This window comes from Dipodomys merriami, unplaced genomic scaffold, assembly GCF_024711535.1.
Source record: "Dipodomys merriami isolate MVZ:Mamm:240054 unplaced genomic scaffold, mDipMer1.0.p SCAF_44, whole genome shotgun sequence".
Taxonomy (NCBI): Eukaryota; Metazoa; Chordata; class Mammalia; order Rodentia; family Heteromyidae; genus Dipodomys; species Dipodomys merriami.
Window position 1 is genome coordinate 4663788 of NW_027206002.1, and position 20465 is coordinate 4684252.

Below are 20465 nucleotides of genomic sequence, written 5' to 3' on the forward strand. Positions count from 1 at the left end.
CCTTGAAACCTCAGGGTAAGGTCAGCACTGACTTAGCTCTGCGTAGTATAGGAATTCCCTGTGAACACCGTCCCTGGCCACACTCCTTGCTGAATTCCTCAGTCTGCAGCGGCCATAGCAGTGTGAAGAAGACTTAGGAAGCAAGCAGCTGCTGGGGATAAAGAAGACAGAGCAGCACGGAAGGAAATGCAGTTCTAGTGACGCACTATATGGAAATCCACATAGGGGGCTGTGAAGTCAAAATTAAAGTAGAAAAGAGTTAATAAAATATTGAAGATGTAACCCAAGTAAGTTTTGACAAAATGAGAAAAGAAATGCAATACCAAAAATGAGGCAACAGTTTGGGCTAAACTCTTGAAGTGAATTTTATTCATTCCAGTTAAAAAAAAAAAAAAGTTAGAAACTTAGTTACAAATTTGAACCAAGAGGGCCAAGTGTGTGAGGTAATAGAAAAATAAAAGCGGCATTCCAAGAATGATACATTGTTTTCCCATTAAAAGGCCAGGAAGTCAGATTTGAGAGGGACAGGGTGGGTCTGGCCTGCACAGAGATGCAGGGGCAGTAGTCAAGAGCACATGTACATCTTGCTGCCTTGGATTCAAACTACTGCACCGCAATGTTGTGTGCCTGTGGACAGACTCTTAACCTCTCTCTGCTTCCCTCCCTGCCACGTGGGAAAGTAATCATGGCCACCACATCCTACTGTGAAAAATGAAGGAACTGCCAGGAATGGTTGATGCCATAAGTCCCATACTGTGATATTATTTGCCATATAAACTTTGAAACATCTATGGCTGTTTAATTGGAACTATTTAAAAAAAAAAAAAAAAGAAGCCCTCGGTGGGGTGGGGATGAGGGACTATATAGTCTTGGCAGTCAGGGAGAAAGGTGTTTACTGAGGAGATTTGGTAGGAAGGAAAGGGCTCTGACGCAGAACTGATTCTAGAAATGTGGAATCTACTCACTGGACGTGGGACAAGAAAGGGCAGCCTGTCCCGGTGCTGGGACAGCTGCACAGCACTGTTCGGGCCTTGGAGGCAAATCCTGGGAGCTGAGAATCCAGAGCCAGGGCCTTAGAGAAGCCTTTGTTTGCCGGGAGGTGGTATTTTTCTCTTACCTTTTGCCAAAGGTTAATGGAACAGCCTGAGCAGGCAGTTGAGTTTATATCACTTCATTAAACTATTGATTTTCTGCTGGGAGAGAGGAGAGGAGAGGAAGAGGAAAGTGGAAGGGAAAACCAAGTCCCAAAATCCTCATCTGAGCAGACTTGTTCTGTGGTCTGTGAGGGACAGATTGAACTTTGATGGGAGGTCAAGAATTTTTTAGGAGAATTAAGGTGATTGAAGGTCACCTTGTAGGAAATTTTCTTTATCTTTTTTTTTTTTTTTAATGTACAAAAAGTATTTTGGATTGGTAAGGGACTAGAGATAAAAGAAATGTTCTGATTGTCTTCATACTTTCTTAATTCCCCATTCATGGTTCAGTTTGCCAGAGGAAATAATTTAGAGAAAGGACATTTCTTGACTTCTCTCTAGCTAGAATGAAGGAAGGAAGGAAAGGATTACGATGAAAAAATAGTGAAGGCATACTTCCTGCTGCCCCCTGGTGGTGTTTCTCACCACCCCAGAGTCAGGCCCTTCTGATCTTTTAAGAGGAGCTATGGAGAATGTCAAATAAAATTTCATGACACTTAAAATACCCAGCGCATGAGATAAGTTACATGCTGTCTGAATACCACCCACTGGAGTAACCAGGGCTTTGCTTTGTAGGCACAGAAGTAGTTCAAGGTCCCTTCCTAGGACCTGTATACATCCATGATCCTAAGGCAGAGCACATAAAGACAATTTCAGGACCCGTCATTATCAGTCCTCAGGACTCCTAAGCTGCCCAGAGTAGCTCAGTATCTTGAGACGTTGAAATCTAGTTTTAGTAGGAGTCCCGTCGCATTGCTCAGTGCAATCAAAGGGTCGGTCTGCTACGTTGGACACTGGGCAAGTCCTTCTACTAGTGTAGCTCTCTGGCATTAATAACCTGGCTCCTAGTTTGCTCCCACCACTTATAAAGCACTTTATTTTGTGAAAATGCACACAAAACATACTACCTTAGCCATTATGAGTAAAGTCTATGCATGTCGTTTTACAACCGATTCCTCAGAACTTTTCATTCTTCCAAACTGACACTATGCCCATTAAGCAGCAGATCCCTATATCTCCCAGAATATGATGAATATGACCAGTGTAGGTACCTCACTGGAGTGAAATCCCGTGGTGTGTATGGGGGTGGGGAGGAGGAGGGAGAAAGGGAAAAAGAGCATGCTCCAGACTCGTTTCACTTCTAGATTCATCTGTGTTGTACCGCCACACATGAGAATTTGTTGCTTGATTAAGGCTTGAATGATAGTCCTGTCCTGTCTTCTTACCGCTGTGACATAACTGGCTTCTTTTCATTACTTCACATTGAAGCATCCTAGAGCTCTAGCTCCAGCCGCCTCTCTTGACACCACCTGCACTTGTATTCACGCCCACTGCTTTATCTACTGTCTGTGTGCTGAAGAGCCCACATCTGTATGTCCAGCCCAGGTGTCTCTCGTGAGTTCTAGGCTCACTGCAAGGTCTTAGGTAACTATCTCAAATGCACTGTTTTGCTTCAAATCATTTCTCCCTACCAAAATCCTGTTTCTCTCGCACTTCCTATCTCAGCAATGGCTCTGTCATCTACCCATTTGCCCAAGTAGAGGGGACAATTGCTTTTCCCTCTCCCTAGCATCATTTCTGCTTTTGTGATCTTATTCTTATTTCTCTCTGGGGTTCTACCTTCACATAGTCCAAGGGTTTCAAGTAGTCTTCTGTCTCAGACTCCTGTTTAAGTGATCTAGTCTTCAACCAGCCAGGGAATCCTGATGGGCTTTAAACGTGTTCATCTGATTCTGTTAACGACCATAGGACATAGTTACCACAGACTTTCCCAATTGACAGAGGGGGAAACTGGGTCACACAATTTACATAACTTGCTCAAGGCAGATGATGGAGCCAGAACACAAACTCTGGCTCTACTTGAAGGCTGCACATATGACAACTTCACTGTATAGGGTGCTCCCTCTCCCCGTGACATAAAAAGTGGAGCACTGCGAACAGCTAGAAGTACCCTAAAACACCCTGACCTGGTGTGAGGGTCACCAGTCTTTCCTGAGAAAGCCATGCCTGAAGATTGACATTGACCTGTCATAACTCACCATGGTAACAACAAAAGAGCAAACACTGACAAAAGAAAGGGCCAGCAGGGAGGGTTTGGAGGCAGGCAGTACCGAAATGTATGGGTTATGTTGAGCTTGAGATTTCTCTTGAGGGGGAGAGGAGGTGTCAGACCCAGTAAACAATTGGATTTGTCAATCTGAATTGCAAGTGGTTAAAAGGGTGCTTTCATTTAATAGGGAGTTTAATGTTTTCTGAATGATGAAGGGTCTTGGGTATCTAAAAGTGGAACGCAGAGAGGTGAACACTGGGCTTGTGCTTGTAACCTTAGCTGCTCAGGAGGCTGAGATGCGAGAATCCTGGTTCAAAGTCAGCCCGGGCAGAAGTCCGTGAGACTCTTACCTACAGTAGACTGACTAGTCAGAAAAAGCCAGAAGTGGCGCTGGGGCTCAAGTGGTAGAGTGCTAGCCTTGAGCAAAAGAAGCCCAGGGACACAGCCCAGGCTCAGAGTTCAAGCCCCAGGACTGGCAGAGAATGTGTGTATTTGCAGGGAGGGGTGGGGGGCAGGGGGGGGGGAGTGGAGAGGAAAGAGAGAGAGAAAAGTTACTAACTGTAAGGTTAGTAAGGTTTATGTGAGCTAAGAAATGTAAGGCCTAGTTTGGCAGAGACACCAACTTCCATTGCCGTGTCCTCTTCATGAACTGGAGATGTTTTCAACTTGTCTTGTAGTTAGTTTGGGTCCATATGATTGGCCCTGGCCAGTAGCTACCATAGAAGATACATATTCTAGGTGATGTAGCTGTAAGACAGAGCTAATACTCAGTGCATGAAGGACTTTATGTGAACAAGAAAAACGTTTACTTGCAGAGCTACTAACATTTGGGCTGTAATGTTCGTTGCTGTCGCTTTGCCTGGCCTACTGTCATTGACACATGAGTTTATTCATGTTAGCATATACATATACTAAGTGGTCAATGAATTATTACTTAAGGTATCAGTGAGCTAACAAGAGAGGACTCATTAGATATATGTATTTATTAGGAAAACAAACAAGACAAGTATAGTATGCTATACTTTCTGTAAGGAGACCTTAAAATATGTTTATATATTGGCTTATTTTCATGAAAAGATACAAGAGGTTACTCTTGTATATAATGAAACTAATGAAATTGGTTACATTTTAAGAGAAATATTAATACATAAAATCAAAAGACAACATCAGGAAACAAGCAGGCCTAGAATGTGCAACTTTCTATAAGCTCAATCTTCAGAAGTCAGTGTCATAAATCAAAACCAAATAAAAGTAATGGGGGAGCTGGTGCCAATGGCTCACGCCTGTAATCCTAACTACTCAGGAGGCTGAGATCTGAGGATCACAGTTCAAAGCCAGCCCAGGCAGGAAAGTCCATGAAACTCTTATCTCCAATTAACCACTCGAAAACCGAACCGGAAGTGGCGTTGTGGCTCAAGTGGTAGAATACTAGCCTTGGGCTGAAGAGCTCTGTGACAGCGCCCAGGTCCAGAGTTCAAGGCCCACAACCAATCCCCAAAAAAGTAATGGGGGAGATTTTCCAGATAACCCTACAGACAGAACCCCCAAACCTTGATTATATCATGGAGGGAAACTGCATAAAAATCTTCAGTAGGAAATCTTAAGTATGTCTTGGAGGACTAGTTGTGATCATTAGTAAAATAATTGCTAGCTTCCTGAGGTGTGGCGGTATGGTGCTTATAAGAGATTCCCTTTATTCTTAGGAGATTGATACAGCAGCATTTAGAGATGGTGATGTCATATTTATCACTTATTTTCAAAAAGTATGTATTCATGTGTGTGGAGAGAGGAAAGAAAGCAAATATAGTTTAAAAGGCATTAATAACCATCAAATCCAAATTGAAAACATTTACAGTTCCATTATTTTGACAGTGTTTGAAAATGTTCATAATAAGGAAGTAGGAAGATAACACCAAGAAAAACTAGTTAAAATTTAAGAAATGCATTAACATCATCCTATTTTCCTGAGTCAGTTTCGTGAAAGCAGCCAGTAATTTTCCAAGAGACTAACACACCTCAAAATGGGTATTCACACCTAAATGGCTGCGCTCTCAAATCCTTTTACCTCTTGCATTTCTCTAGCAATTTCCCAGATAGAAAAAGAAAATGGATGTCATTTCTGCATATCAAATTCTTGCTGGCAGAAAGTAGTTCAGGGACCGGCTTCCTTTAAACGAACTGCATTCAGCACCTCATCTGTGTAAATGCAGAGCCGTGCTCCATTAGAGACGGATTTCCACTGATGTGGTAACAGGCGTCTTTTCCACGCTTCCCAAATCTTGTATAGAACCCACATCAGAACACCCTCATTCTCTGCCAGTTGTGTCAGCAACAGATAGTCCTGAGTTAAGTATTTAATGTGGTAAGAATGCACCGTTATTTCAGGATTCTATTTTCGGCATCCACTCATCACTCACCTGGGATCACCTCCCTGACTTGTTCTGTGACTATACAGGGTGGTTTTGTTTTGACCCAGCTTTCCATCAGTGCCCCTGCCCCTCGGTCAGTGCTCTGTTCCCAAGATGCTTCTCCTGTATGCTCACTGTACTGCCTGACTCCAAGTCAGCTGATTTCTTCTAGTCCCTTCACCCAGATTGAGTCCCAGGAAAACAAGTCTTCTTATATTCATGCCACTAATTTGGCTACGCTAGGCTGTGAATGCCTAAGAGGTTCCCTATAGGTGACGCTGTCTGTTCCTTCCTGGGATGGGCCCCCTTCATAGCTGTAGAGTGTAGTTAGTCTATAAATGTCCGTCTTCCTGTCTTTAACAACAAAACCAACTTAAGGCAAAACTCATGACCAGCCATCCCAAAATCTCAGTGGCCATGAAGAAAAAGCCACTTATTTTTCTGACAGGTCAGCAAAAGCAGCTCTGCTTCAGGCTGTGAACAGATATACGGCTGTGTTACTTCTCCCTGACCCTCTGAACCAACGCCTCCTCTGGGAGGCATGGAAGGGCAGTGCCAGTGCCATGAAGCAGACAGAAGCACAAGAAACAAAGACCAGCACCTTGCATTCTGCCAAGGTCTTAGCTCAGAACTGACACATTGTCACTTCTGGCCACCTCCCACTGGCCAAAGCCTAAAATCTGTAGGGTAAGTCAAGGACTAGGAGGGAAGATTCACAGGCAGTTAATACAGCCTACCTCAGCCTCCCTCACGGCTCGGTGTGTTCTTGCAGCTGAACTCTGGCCAGCGGGATACGTGAGCACATGACTAACCTTCAGGCCTTGCTCTTGTTCCACTCGCCCTGCCTCTCCCCTGCTCACCAATTGAGCACACATTAAAGGCACAGCTATCCTGCCAATCCTGCCTCTGGTTATATGCATCCAATGTACACTCCTGGTGTTTAGCATGTTAGTTCTGGTATTGTAGCTGGTACAACATTGATTCATTCAAGTATATTGATGGTTACACAAACCTACATGTGATAAAAACTAAACGTACACACACACAGAGAAATGCATGTAAAATTGGGAAATAAGTGCAAGATCTTTGGGTTGTACCAATGTCAATTCCTAGTTGTGATCCTTAAAACTATAGCTTTGCAAGATGTTATTATTGAGAGAAAAGAGGTAAAAGGGACACAGGACCTTCTCTAGTCTCAAAATGACTTGCCTGTGAATCTCCATTGTCTCAAATGATATGAGACCAATACTTGGATCCTTGGTTTTGTGCTTAGTCTAGAATGGAGGTCACAGGATTGAAACCACAGAGGGTCACTGTGGGTAATTCAGCATGGCAGCAGCCCAGCACCAACCAAAAATATGGCAGAGCCATTAAAAGCAATTGAGAGAGCTGCCAGGAAGGAATATTTCTTGCTTTGGGCTATGATGCAAGAGAGATTTGTAGAAGGTTTTTTTTCTCTCTCTCTCTTAGTAATTATCCATACACTGTCATACAAACTAGGATATGTGTTAAAAATAATTACACAGGGACAGCTTGTTATCACACGTCATTTTATCATTGCCTCTGTTATACAAACCCAGCCTCTTCTAACCAATAGAAAAATTGCTAGTCAAGCTCGAATAGCTGAGAGTATATGACATCCCAAATGTCAGTGGCTTAGTGTCCTTAGAGTTGTATTTCTTGCTCATGCAAAGTCTAGTACTGTTCACATGGGAGGTTCACTCTGAACCCCCCCACCTCCAGATCACGGGAACAGTGGAAAGGAGCGCTGTGGGGTTACAGATGACCTTATGAGCCAATCTAGGCAGTAGTTTCCATCACTTCTATCCAGATTTCATTGGCCAGAACTCAGTCACATGATCACCTCTAACTACAAAGAAGACTGGGAAAAGTAGTCCTGGAAACCCACATGGCCTAACCCACACAAGGACATGCCACAGTCAGAGAACTGGCCTTCCATTAGTTGAGTGCTGAGGAAGGCTTTGAGTAGGTAGGTAATGTACAGGTTTGAAAACTTTCTTTCAGCCTTGGTTTTCCATAAGGAGCCAGGTAAGCTATTGTATAAGAAGACCCCAGTCTTTACTTCTGGCTTTACCAAGCCAGGCCTCCATCTTGTTTTTCTTGTCTTGCCATAAAATAGTTGTGATGACCTAAAGGAATGGCTGCCCTGCTGCATGAGCGTATCTTGGTAGCAAGACTGGCTTTGCCATTACCAACATACCAGATCCACCTCTAGATCCAACAGGCTACTCCATGTGTCCCCTTTCCCAGCCAAATAAAAGGGACAGAAGAAGCAGAGGGGCTAAGGGTGTTCTTTTTTAAAGACATCACCTGAAAATCACGCTTTCGCTTCTGCTCACGTCCATTGGACAGAAGACCGAGGGATCTACTACTGTAACCTGGTTCGATTCCCGAACGGAAGAAGGGCTGGCTGGGTGCGTGGAGTCGGCTCTAAATGCCTCTGGGCCACCAGGTGTGCTGCTGAGACGCGCCTGTAATCCCAGCTCCAGGGAGGCGGAGGCGGAGGATCAAAAGTTTAAAAAAAAACGAAGGCCATCGTGTGCTAAATTGTAGCACCATGTCTTCAAAACAGAGCCTGCAGCCGGCGCGGTGGCTCGTGCCTAAACCACCCGAAAACCAGAAGTGGAGCTGTGCCTCCAAAGTGGTAGAGCGCTAGCTGAGCGAAAGAGAGCCCAGTAAGTGAGCCCACGGGGGGAGTCCCGGGCCGCCGCCCAGCCTAGGACCCGAGGATGGCTGCGAGGGGGAGGGGGGGGAGGGTACTCGCGCTCAGGTCGCTGTGCGCACGCGCGCCGGCGCCTCCCGGACTCACCGTCCGGTGTGTCTACCCACTCCGGTCAGCTCCAACATCCTGCACAGCCGCGCTCATCTCCAGGGACGGGCTGCAGCGCGAATGCAGCCCCAGAATTCGGGGATCCCCACCGGACAGGTGGCCAGCCCCCCCCCCCCGCGTGTCACGCCGCCTCTGCCCGGGGCCCCGGCACAGCTGGAACTCTCCAGGGGGAGGGGACCCCGACCCTGAAATCACCGGGAGCTGCCCTGACGACAGGCCCGGGGGTGTGGGGGACCACGGCCTAACGAGAGTCACAGCGAGAAAAGCGATCCACCCCGCGTCCCCGCCTCCCCGGGGGCACTGCGCCCCTCCCAGCCACCCCCACCCCGCGCCCCGTGGCGAAGGCTCACCCCGCGTCCCCGCCTCCCCAGGGGTGCCGCGCCACGCCCGCCCCCCCACCCCGCCCCTCTCCGGGGCGCTGCGCCCCTCCCGGCCGCCCCCCCACCCAGCCCCGCGCCCCTGCCTCCCGGGGGCGCTGCGCCCCTCCCGGCCACCCCCCTACCCCGCCCCGCGCCCCTGCCTCCCGGGGGCGCTGCGCCCCTCCCGCCCCCCCACCCCGCCCCTCTCCGGGGCGCTGCGCCTCTCCCGGCCGCCCCCCCCACCCAGCCCCGCGCCCCTGCCTCCCGGGGGCGCTGCGCCCCTCCCGCCCCCCACCCCGCCCCTCTCCGGGGCGCTGCGCCCCTCCCGGCCACCCCCCTACCCCGCCCCGCGTCCCTGCCTCCCCGGGGGTGCTGCGCCCCTCCCGGCCGCGCCCTTCCAGGCCGCGCGCCCCTGCCTCCCCGCAGGCACTGCGCCCCTCCCGCCCCCAACTCTGCCCGCTCCCCTGCCTCTCTGGGGCCCCTCCCGGCCCCCGCCCGGCGCCCCTGCCTCCCCACAGACACTGCGCCCCTCCCGCCCCCCACTCTGCCTGCTCCCCTGCCTCTCTGGGGCGCTGCGCCCCTCCCGGCCACCCCCCACCCCGCCCGGCGTCCCTGCCTCCCCCGGGGCGCTGCGCCCCTCCCGCCCCCCACTCTGCCCGCTCCCCTGCCTCTCTGGGGTGCTGCGCCCCTCCCGGCCACCCCGCGCCCCTGCCTCCCCGGGATGTTGCGCCCCGGCCCTCCCCCTGCCACCCCCCGCCTCCGCCCTCTCCCTCTCCCTGCCTGGCGGGCCGCCGTGACTTTCCTCTGGACGGTGGTGGAGCTCAGTTCCCACCCCTTTAGCATGGTGATGGCTGTGATCCAATCCTTGTGGTCCACCAAGCTCATCCTCCAACCTCCCGGGTCCCAGTGCTGGCTGCGGATTATGAACAGCGGATCCTCATCACTTGTTTGGAAAGACAATCCCGGACTGCGGGAAGGGTCGGGTCTGCCCGTGCGGCTCGGGATACCCCAAGGTGCCTTTTCTACCCAGTTTGTTGGCTACCCATGGGGCTTGGAGACCAAGTACTCTCCAGCTTCTAGGGCGGCGTGGCAGTGAGCAGAGAAGCAGAATTATTAGGGACAGGAATACTATCTGGTGATTGGTCTTGTAAAGAAAATAGACTCAGGAGAGGACCAGAAAGGCACAGTGTCTGTGCATCTCATCTTGGAAAATAATATTTATTGAGATGAACTGCAGGAAATGAAAACAAGGTCTTTTGTTCTTTTTTGCTGTTTTTGTCTTGTCTTTGGGAGGGTAAGGGGGTACACAGAAATGGAGGGACAAAGGGTGAACAAACACAACAGTGGTACTCACTGGACATTATGTTAAAAATGAACTAGACAGCTTCTGGGTGGGGGTGGGAGGGAGAAAACTGGGAGTGAGGGAAGGGGTGACACTACAAAATGTGCTCTTTACCTGACTTACGTAACTGAAACCCCTCTGTGCATCACCTCCACAATAACAATATTAAAAATAAATAAATACTGGAGCCAGAGACCACTTAGCATTCTGGCTCTATTGGTAAGCTCCACCTACAGTATTCTTGGACAGGTGATTTCATTCATGAGAGACTACTTTTTACCACTTGAGTTACCTAACACTTCTATACTATCAATGATATTCCATGTCACTGCTCAGTCCCGTGGCCTGGCCACTCCATGTCATGATCCAGCCCCAGTAGCGGCATTACATCGCTAACGTGGTGAAGCCTGAGCTACCAGCCCTGTGAGAGGAGTGCCCTGCTGTCCTCTTTGGTTCTGACCTGCCATAAGCTACTCCACAAAGGAATGACACATGAATGGCTGCATACAGTTCTCCATCTGCAGTAAGTCACAGCCTGTATACATGGAACGAATTTCTTTATTAGAGTTCCACTTTCTCTTGCTTCATGGCAAAGAGTGAGCCCTGAACAACACATTTTACAACAGACAATATACACATTTAGTGTGTGAAATCTTTACAATACATTCCAAAACATTTAACAAGATTTTTCCTCCTCCTGTTTACTCAAGAGAGCTAGGGTTTGTTGGTTTCTTTTGTTGCTCTTGTAATAAAAATGCCTTCTTCCCAACATTCCTATTTGATAGGAATCCCTGAATAAATTTTTTTCTGTAAGGTGCAAAGTTGTATTGAAGATGTGTTCATTATTGAAGATACATAAATCCTTTCTGAGGCTGAACCTTTCATGTTTTCAAACATCACACATTTATCATCCACTAAGGGGGTTCATTTGAAAGTCTAGAAGTTTTACCCATTCAATGAAGTGTATTACAACAATATCTTCTAATCAATTTGCAATTTGAGTCTCTCCTTCCTGTTAATGTTTATGCTTTTTTACAAGGAAATACAATTTATGGTTCAATTATCATAATTCATGATCACTAACACATTTATATTCCCTGAAACCTTTCTGTCCCTGAACTTGCCTTTTAGAGGTCCTTGTATTTTCCCCCCACTGATCAAAGTGAAATTAGGATTCAAAGCTATGCCCGAATTTTCCTACATTTCTACTAACACAATTTATCCAAATAGGAATTTTATGATGGTGACTGTGATTTATAAATGAAGTCCTTTCCTCATCTGCATATTTTATGTCCAAAAATGTCTAGTTATTTAAGAATTTTTAAAAAATATTCCATCTTCGTGATAGGCTTTTCCCCAGTGTGGACTACTTTATATTCCAAAATGTCTCAGCTGTCTTGACACTGGAGCCATCTTATTGGCTATGATTGAGAAGCCTCACAGAATTATAGTGATCTAGAATTTCATTTATACTATGGAAACTACAAGCCATGAATAAGGACCTCAGAAATTCTTACATTCATAAGGTTTTTCTTCCATTTGAGTTCTTTGAGAATTAGTAAGCTCTGCCTCCCACAGGGGAATCCTCATCCTGGTCCCTTCCAGAACATTCCCTCCCTCATAGATTCTCTTCTGGGATGGGCCACAGTAACTTCCCATATGCACCATATTGGAAGATTCCTCTCCCGCATGGATTCTTTTATGTTTGGTAAGATTGGATCTGATATTAAATGCCTTCCCACACTCATTGCATCGATATGGCTTCTTTCCAGTGTGGATCCTTTTGTGTTGATCCAGGACAGATCTATAATTGAAGGATTTCCCACACTCACAATTATAGGGCTGATTCCCACAGTGGACACTTTTATGATTGATAAGACTTGAGTGTGAGATGTAGGCCTTCCCACACTCATCACACCCATAGGGCTTCTCACCCGTGTGGATCCTCTTGTGCACTGTGAGGCCGGAGCTGTTCCTGAAGGCCTTCCCACACCAGTCACAGACAAAGGGCTTCTCCCCCGTGTGGATCCTCTTGTGTTGAGAAAGGAGGGAGCTGTAACTGAAAGACTTCCCACACTCGACACACTTAAAGGGTTTCTCTCCAAGATGAACTCTCTTATGGCTTATAAGAGTTCTGCTTGAGAAGAAAGCTTTTCCACATTCGTCGCATGTGTAGGGTGTTTTGCCAGGGTGGGTACTTTTATGGTTAATAAGGCTTGAGTGGGAGATATAGGCTTTCCCACACACATCACATTCATAGGGCTTCTCCCCAGTGTGTATTCTCTTATGAACTTTAAGGCTGGAGTTGTTTCGGAAGACCTTTTCACACCTGTCACATTCATACGGTTTCTCTCTAGTGTGGACTCTCTTGTGTTGAGAAAGGAGTGAGGTGTAATTAAAAGATTTCTCGCACACATCACATTTGTACGGCTTCTCCCCAAGATGAATCTTTTTGTGGTTGAGAAGGGTTCGGTGTGTGGCAAAAGCTTTCTCACACTCGTCACACTTGAAGGGCTTCTCCCCAGGGTGTACACTTTTATGATTTATAAGGCTGGAGAGTGAGATGTAGGCTTTCCCACATTCTTCACATTTGTAAGGTCTCTCACCAGTGTGGATACGCTTATGTACTTTAAGGCCTGAATTGTTTCTGAAGGCTTTTCCACACTCGTCACATCCAAAGGGTTTCTCCCTTGTGTGAATCCTTTTATGCTGCTCAAGGGCAGAACTGTAGTTGAAAGATTTCTCACAATAGCTACATTTGTAGGGCTTCTCCCCTAGATGGATCCCTTTGTGGTTTTTAAGGCTCGATCGTGAGATGTAGGCTTTTCCGCACACATCGCACTCATAGGGTTTCTCCCCGGTATGGAGCCTCCTGTGGACTTTGAGGCCTGAATTGTTTCTGAAAGTCTTCCCACATACATCACATACGAAAGGTCTCTCGCCAGTATGAATCGTTCTGTGTTGAAGCAGCAGCGAGTTATAACTAAAGGATTTGCCACACTCCCTACACTCATGGGCTTTCTTCCCAGGGTGAATGCTTTTATGGACGGCCAGCCCTGAGCTGTAGCTGAATGCTTTGCCACAGACCTCGCACTTATAAGGTTTCTCTCCTGTGTGGATCCTTTTATGCACGATGAGGCCTGAACTGTTCCTGAAGGCCTTCCCACATTCATCACATTCGTAAGGTTTCTCTCCAGTGTGGATGACTTTATGCTGAATGAGGAGAGAGCTGTAATTAAAAGATTTCTCACACTCGTCACATTTGTAAGGTTTATCTCCAAAGTGGATGCTTTTATGGTTCAGAAGTGTTCTGCAGGTAATGAAGGCCTTCCCGCACTCGTCGCATTCATAGGGCTTCTCGCCCGTGTGGATCCTTTTGTGGACCCTCAGGCCGGAGCTGTTACTGAAGGTCTTCCCGCAGGTGTCACATTCGTAGGGCTTCTCCCCGGTGTGGATCCGTTTGTGGACCCGGAGTCCGGAACTGTTCCGGAAGGCCTTCCCACACTCCCCGCACTCGTAGGGCTTCTCCCCGGTGTGGATCCTTTTGTGCTGGTCCAGCACGGAACTGTAATTGAAGGATTTCCCGCACTCGTCGCACTTGCAGTTCTTCTCCCCTGAGTGGGTGCTTTTGTGATTGATGAGGCTGGAATAGGACATGTAGGCTTTCCCGCACTCCTCACACTTGTAGGGCTTCTCCCCAGTATGGATCCGCTTGTGGACGCGGAGGCTGGAGCTGCTCCGGAAAGCTCCCCCACAGTCCTCACACTCGTAGCGCTTCTCCCCCGTGTGCATAATTTTGTGTTGAACAAGGCGGGAATTGTATTTAAAGGATTTCCCACATTCCTCACAGTTATGTGATTTCTTCACAGCACTGGCGTTGCGCTGCAGACTGGAGTGAGAGTTTCCATTAATGTTCTCCACGCATTGTCCCTGCCCACAGCTTTTCTGTTCTGCCGGGGCTGTCTGGTATGTGGTATGCTTTGAGCTCAGGTGTAAGTTTTTCTCAGATGCCTCGTCTTCCTGCTCTGTCTTTATAGGGGCTGTCTTCTTGGCTTTGCCAATCTTTTGCCTGATGGTAGTTTTGTCTTCCTTCATCCTTTTCCACTCTGGCTTTTCTGACTCCTTCTCTACCTTGCTCTCCCAATTGCAAATTCCACCAGTTTTAGATTTCTGTATGTGATCCTTGTGAAGACCTTCTGCTTTTGGCCAGTGAAAGTCTGCACTTCCATTCTTACAAGTGGATTCCTCATCCTCAGTGCCTGTCTTCAAATGTGACACTAAACCAGGAAAAGGAAAATGATACTTGTTTACTTTGTTGATAAAAAAAACTGAGAAAATAACATCAAAATCACACATATACTTGACAAATATTTATTGACTGTATGCTAAGTGATGATAGAATTTTAAGTACTTGGGATACAATGGTGGACATGAAAATACTTTTGCCTCTGTGGAATTGATGCTAAAATATTAGAGACTTGGATTTTTAATGCACCAGAGTTCTATTCTTGCATAAGAGCCTGGCATGAGGGCAAGTTGAAATGGGTTGAAATGATGCGGGGGACCAATCAGGTTGTTTAAAAAAAAAATCACTTTGTCATGTAAAAACAAACAGAAACATACAAAATTTCTAAAGTATAGGGGAAAGACTAATTAGACAAAAGTTAGTCATAACTTGTTTTATTAAGAATAAAGTTATACATAATCAGCAGAAGACAAGTGTAACCAAGGAAAGAAGAAATCAGTACCTGAGCAGAGGTTGTCTGGGAGATGGTTGTGGTTATGAAATCATGAGGATAGTCACTGCGGAGATGAGAAAGAAAAACCTGCTGGTATCCTGGACTTTCCCTTCAAGGAAAGCGCTCACCCTGGAAAGTGGTTAGTCAGGGAAGAAATCCAATGGAAGGGATGCTCCGGCCTGCTGAGGAATAAGCTTTTATTTCTACTTATGAACAGGTTCACCATGGGACACATCAAAGATCAGAAGCAAAAACACAAATCATCAAGCAAAGGAAGTGTAACTGGTTCCTCCATATCCGAAGGCTTTGCATCTGAAAATCCAGCCAACCATGGATCAAAATATCCATAAAAACAAAACTGGCTGTGCGCTGGTGGCTCACACGTGTAATCCCAGCTACTCAGGAGGCTGAGAGCTGAGGATCACAATTTGATGGACCCAGCATGGGTGGGAAAGTCTTTGAGACTCTTATCTCCAATTAACCACCAGAAAACTGGAAGTAGAGCTGTGACTCAAAACGGTTTAGCACTAGCCTTGAGCAAAAGAGCTCAGGGATAGCACCCAGGCCCTAAGTTTAAGCCTCAAGACTGACAAACAACAACAGTAATAAAAACTGCATGTACACTCAACATGTACAAGCTTTTTTTTTCTTCTGGTGAATTCTTAAACAAGACAGTGTAAGAAAGATTTACACTGTATTTATACTGCTTTAGGCACTGTAAGCAATTTAGAGAGATGTGTACCTTCTAGATATGCGTAAGTGAACACACAACTACTCTATCATTTTATGTTGGCAAGTGCAGAAGATTTTGATATTTGTGGGATGGATCCCAGAACAAATCTCTTGGGGACACCAAGGGATGACTGAAATCCTGCCTAGGTTCAAATATTATCTAGCTACTAATTGACCTCTTTGTACAGCAGTTTCCCCATTTACAAAATGAAATCAATAGGGTTGTTGTTATTAAGTAACAAATGTAAAAACACTAAAAACAATGTTCTTTGATGAGCGCTATGCTATGATTTTTTATTTTATTATTTATCAGAGTATTGAAGCAGTAAGGCCATGAAGGCTGTGCCTTTGTGATGAATCTATCAATGCCATTATCATGGAAGTTCTGCTCTCTCCCTTTGTGGTTCTACCACGTGATATTTCCACCACAGGAGGATGACACTTGAAAGGCCCTTGCTAGATAGCAAAGCCTTTATCTTGTACTTCTCAGCTTCTAGAACTGTGAGAAATAAATTTGTCTTAAAACAATGTATAACAATTACTTAGACTTTAGTACTTTGTTATAGCACGGTATGTACACATATGCACACACCCCAGAAAAACCAAAGTCAAGTATTCTATATCCTGCCACTTAAAAAGATTCTCTGGACACAAAAACACGAAATTGGCTATGCTCACTCACCTCACTGCCCCTGTACTCACTGATCCTCAGCTGTCATTTCCCTTTGCCTTGCTAATTCTATTATTTAATTTTTGTGGTGCTGGGGAGTGAACCCAGATCCTTGCAAATGCTAGGCCATTGCCCTACCACTTCAGCAATACCCCTGGCCATTTTTGTGTTTGAAACAGTATCTCACTGCTTTTGCCCGGGCTGGCCTCTAACTTGCCTCTGCCTCCCAAGTAGTTGGGACTGCTGGCCTGGGCCGTGATACCTACCCTAATTCTTCGTTCCCTCCTAACCGTTGGGACTATTTGATTGGCTGCTGATTGGCTAATCTGCATGAAATTACTGATTTTCACTTCTTCCCTCTTGATCCTAATCAGAGATCAAAAGTCTCCCAGTTGTGGTACAACTTAATATTCTGTTTGGGGAGGGGCACAGAGTTCCATCTCTTGGTACAATTCAATCAAAAACAGGCAGAACAACCTAAAAGAGCACTGGCATAATTGTTATTAGCATATAAAGGCAATCAAGAGAATGTAACATAATACTCAGCCTGATAAACACTAATTCCTGGTATCCTGCAGGTATTACATAAGGAAGTTAGGTTTTGATTTGATTAGACTTGTTTTTCCCCCCTCAGGCCCTACACTAGTCTAGCGGACTAGATTAGACAAGGCCTGGCCTTTCAAGGAGCCTGGAGACTAGGAGAGTGTCAGGAAAACACAAAATGTGATTTTTTAAAAAAAGAGGCATACACCAAACACTGATAAGGAAAGGGGATAGGGCTAGACTCTGGGCAGGAAGGATTAGAAAGAGTTTTGGGACCACAGGAGTGGGCATTCCTTAAGAGGGAAGAGCAGATGTAAAGCAGCTAATGCTCACCACCCTTATGACATCTGGACTAGTGAATTTAGCTAGGCAGGCAGTCATGAGGGCACCCATGTCATATGCTAAGGGGTCCTGATGTGATGTGAGATCTTTAGGCAAAGCAGTGGCGAATGTGCTGCTTTTATAGTTAAATAATTTCACTTATTTTATTGTTAGGTGTTAGCCATCATTTTCTATGAAGGGTCAAACAGTAAATATTTTAGTCTTTGTGAGCCATTTAGGACTGCTGCTTATTATTTTTAAATATCTTTGAAGATATTTAAGCTTATAAGCTATACAGAAACTGAAACAGGCTCAGTAGTTTGCCAATTGCTATGAGATATATCAAGAATAGGTTTTAGAGTCATGATACAGCTTCATTTTAACAGAGTACTTATTGAGCTCAGTGTGCTTTGTAATGTAATGCTTTATTATACAGTTTGCCATAAATATTTATATAAAAAAGATAGTATCAAGGAATTGGAGTTAATTTAGGATAATGTGACAATGGTATTGTAGTTGTTAGAAGTATCTTTAAGTGCCAAATGAAGTATACCAAGGTGAAATAGCATGGTGTCTGGAATTTACTTTAAAATACTTCAACCAAGAAAATAAAAAGATATGATGAAAAATGTGTATCAGTGTCTTGAAATTGTTGAAGCTTGAGTGATGGGTATCTGGAAGTCCATTATACTCTTCTACTTTGCTGTGTTCTTACATAAGAAAAATTCTTGAAGGATCACTCATATTAGCAGCAGTAGGAAAATGGATTGAGAAGAGACAAAAACAAGACAGGAATTCCTGGAGGAAATTACTACAAACCAGTCTAGAAAACTGATGATGTGGCTGTCATGCACCCCCTATGACACAGGAAATGGAATCGTTCCAAAATCACAACTCTCAAAAGAGCCAGAAAGATTTAAATTTCCCTTAAGTCTTAAGGGCTACATGGAAATCAAGTCTTCAAGAGTCCTTAACCCTAACAGCTTGTTTGTATCAGTCCAAAGTCTGGCATAGAATTTTCTCCATTCCTTATAATTGATATATGATCCACAACCTCTGGGCATTTCTGTGCTTATTCACATTCTACTATCATTGCCGGTAAAAGTACATTCGGACAGTTAAGAACCTTCACTTAATTCCTGTCTCTAGTCCAGAGAGGATCACTGTTTTTTAAAGAGTTTAGACAACTCAAAAGAGAGTAATTATGGCTCACTCTGGCTGAAAATCTCTATTCACAATGCAACAAGAAACAGGTGCAACATGCTGGCATCCAACCATATTCCCCAAGACAACCTTAATAGGTTTATATCATGGGCCTATGGTTTGTTTTGAGATTATTTTATGAATATCAGGACTGTATGTAAATAGCTAACAGAAATAGATTCTATTGCCGGGCGCCGATAGCTCACACCTGTAATCCTAGCTACTCAGGAGGCTGAGATCTGAGGATCCTGGTTCAAAACCAGCCCAGGCAGGAAAGTCCCTGAGACTCTTATCTCCAATAAACCATTAGAAAACCAGAAATGGCGCTGTGGCTCAGAGAGCGCTCACTTTGGGCTGAAGAGCTGAGGGACAGCACCCAAGCCCAGAGTTCAAGCCCCATGACCAACCAAAAAAAAAAAAATACACACACACACACACACACACACACACACACACACACACACACACACACACACACACACACACACACACACACACACACACACACACACGGTAGTGGATAAAAAATTTCTAGTCACCCAGAAAGTTAAGGTGAGTAAAGAAGATTCTGAAAGGCCAGCCGAGAAATTTTTCTGAAGGGGCAGAGATTGGCTTGAGAAAAGTCATTGAAAGAATGACTCTATTTGGTCAGAGTATGATTAAACATCATAAAAACAAGTCTCAGTTGTAAAAGAATAAGTTTTTAACTTAGTTTTTATTCCTTAAAGATTCTATGTGATTATAATAAGAAGTTGGTAAATGTAACAATGTGTCAGAGACTGGGTGAGTTCATGTAAAAACAAAAATTGTTTTATTAGATCCTTTCTTTAAAAATGCTTACACAATGTTATTCAATGTGTCATTGTTCAAGGTAACAAAGAAACTGGAAACAATCCAAATGTTTCCTAACATGGCTTAAAAAAAAAAAAAAAACTTGGGTTACAGCCCAAATACCAAAACAATGGCCAATCCAATACCACAACTTCTGATATGTAGAGATCTGCGAAACAGATTAATCAAAGGCAGACTGCGGACCACATGTCTGAAAGGGGGGGGCGGGGGGGGAGAAGGAATGGACTAATTCCATTTAGATCTCCCAGTATTTGAATAAATAAATTCTGGAAAGATACACTCCAGTCAGCCTACGCGTGTTGACCTAAGAATAAACAGAGCCTAGGAAATCGACAAGAGAAAAATTCTTTCCACCAACTTTTCATATATTTTAATATGCAGAACCTTCCGAAGAACGTATTACATGTCCAAAACATAATTGTAAAAAAAAAAAAAAGGGGGGGAGGGGGGACCCAACAGGTTTTCAAAAGAAGAAGTGAGTCCGCTGGCGCTTAGGTCTACGCGTCTCACAGTAAACACACCCCGGGCCCCGTCCACCGGCTGCTCAACTTTCTTCCACACTGCACCGGGCACCTAGCTAGCGGGGCCCTTCTCCGCAGGCCGGGGCATGGCGGGCGGCCCCTCCAGACGCCCCGGTTTGTCTGTACACAGGTGAGCACCCCCACACCAAGGGCAGGACCCGAATAAGCGCCCCCATCCAACACCAACTCTCCCCCCAAACCCCGACAGCCCCGAGGCTCCCACGGGGGCTCCCATTCCATCAGACCCGGCCGGGGGGGGGGGGAGGATGGAGCTGGGGGGGTAAGGTGCAAATATTCGGGGTTCTACCCCCCCACACACACTTCCGCACCCCAAAGACCAGCAGACAGCCGCGGAGGAGCCCGGGCAGCCCTCACGCGTCCGCTCTGGCAGCGGGACTTGGGGGGCGGGGGGGGGGGGGTCCCCGGCCCGTGGGCCTCGGGTCTCCCCTCCCCCCCCCCCCCCGCACCCCGGAACGCGCCTCCCGGACATGTGCGTAGGGAGGACACGCTCGCTCCCCAGTTCCCGCCCGAACCCCGAGGGAACCCGGCCAGAAGGGGAAGGGCGTGGCGGGCGGGGGGGGGGGGCCCGAGGGCGCGCGGGCCGCCCCGGACTCACGTACTGGCGGTGGCGGCGCCGCGGAGCCCGGCCGCCGGGCGGGACAAAAGCGCGGACAGCCCGAC

The 20465-nt window shown here is 46.2% G+C and overlaps 1 protein-coding gene across 2 annotated transcripts; it reads right to left on the reverse strand.

Annotated features, from left to right (window-relative positions):
• Positions 1 to 10060: 10060 nt before the first annotated feature.
• On the reverse strand, positions 10061 to 20462 carry LOC138807966 (zinc finger protein 62 homolog). 2 transcript variants are annotated; one of them, XR_011366356.1, is made up of 3 exons: positions 20405 to 20462; positions 14952 to 15006; positions 14394 to 14480 (listed from the first exon to the last, which is right to left on the reverse strand). XR_011366356.1 is itself a non-coding variant. In XM_069993860.1 (2 exons), coding segments are annotated over exons 1-2 (2775 nt in total). In that variant the 5' UTR covers positions 20406 to 20451; the 3' UTR covers positions 10061 to 11706. The 2 variants fall into 2 exon arrangements, 1 of the variants encoding a protein (XP_069849961.1); XM_069993860.1 differs by lacking the exon at positions 14952 to 15006 and having other exon boundaries at positions 10061 to 14480; positions 20405 to 20451.
• Between the last annotated feature and the right edge of the window lie 3 nt (positions 20463 to 20465).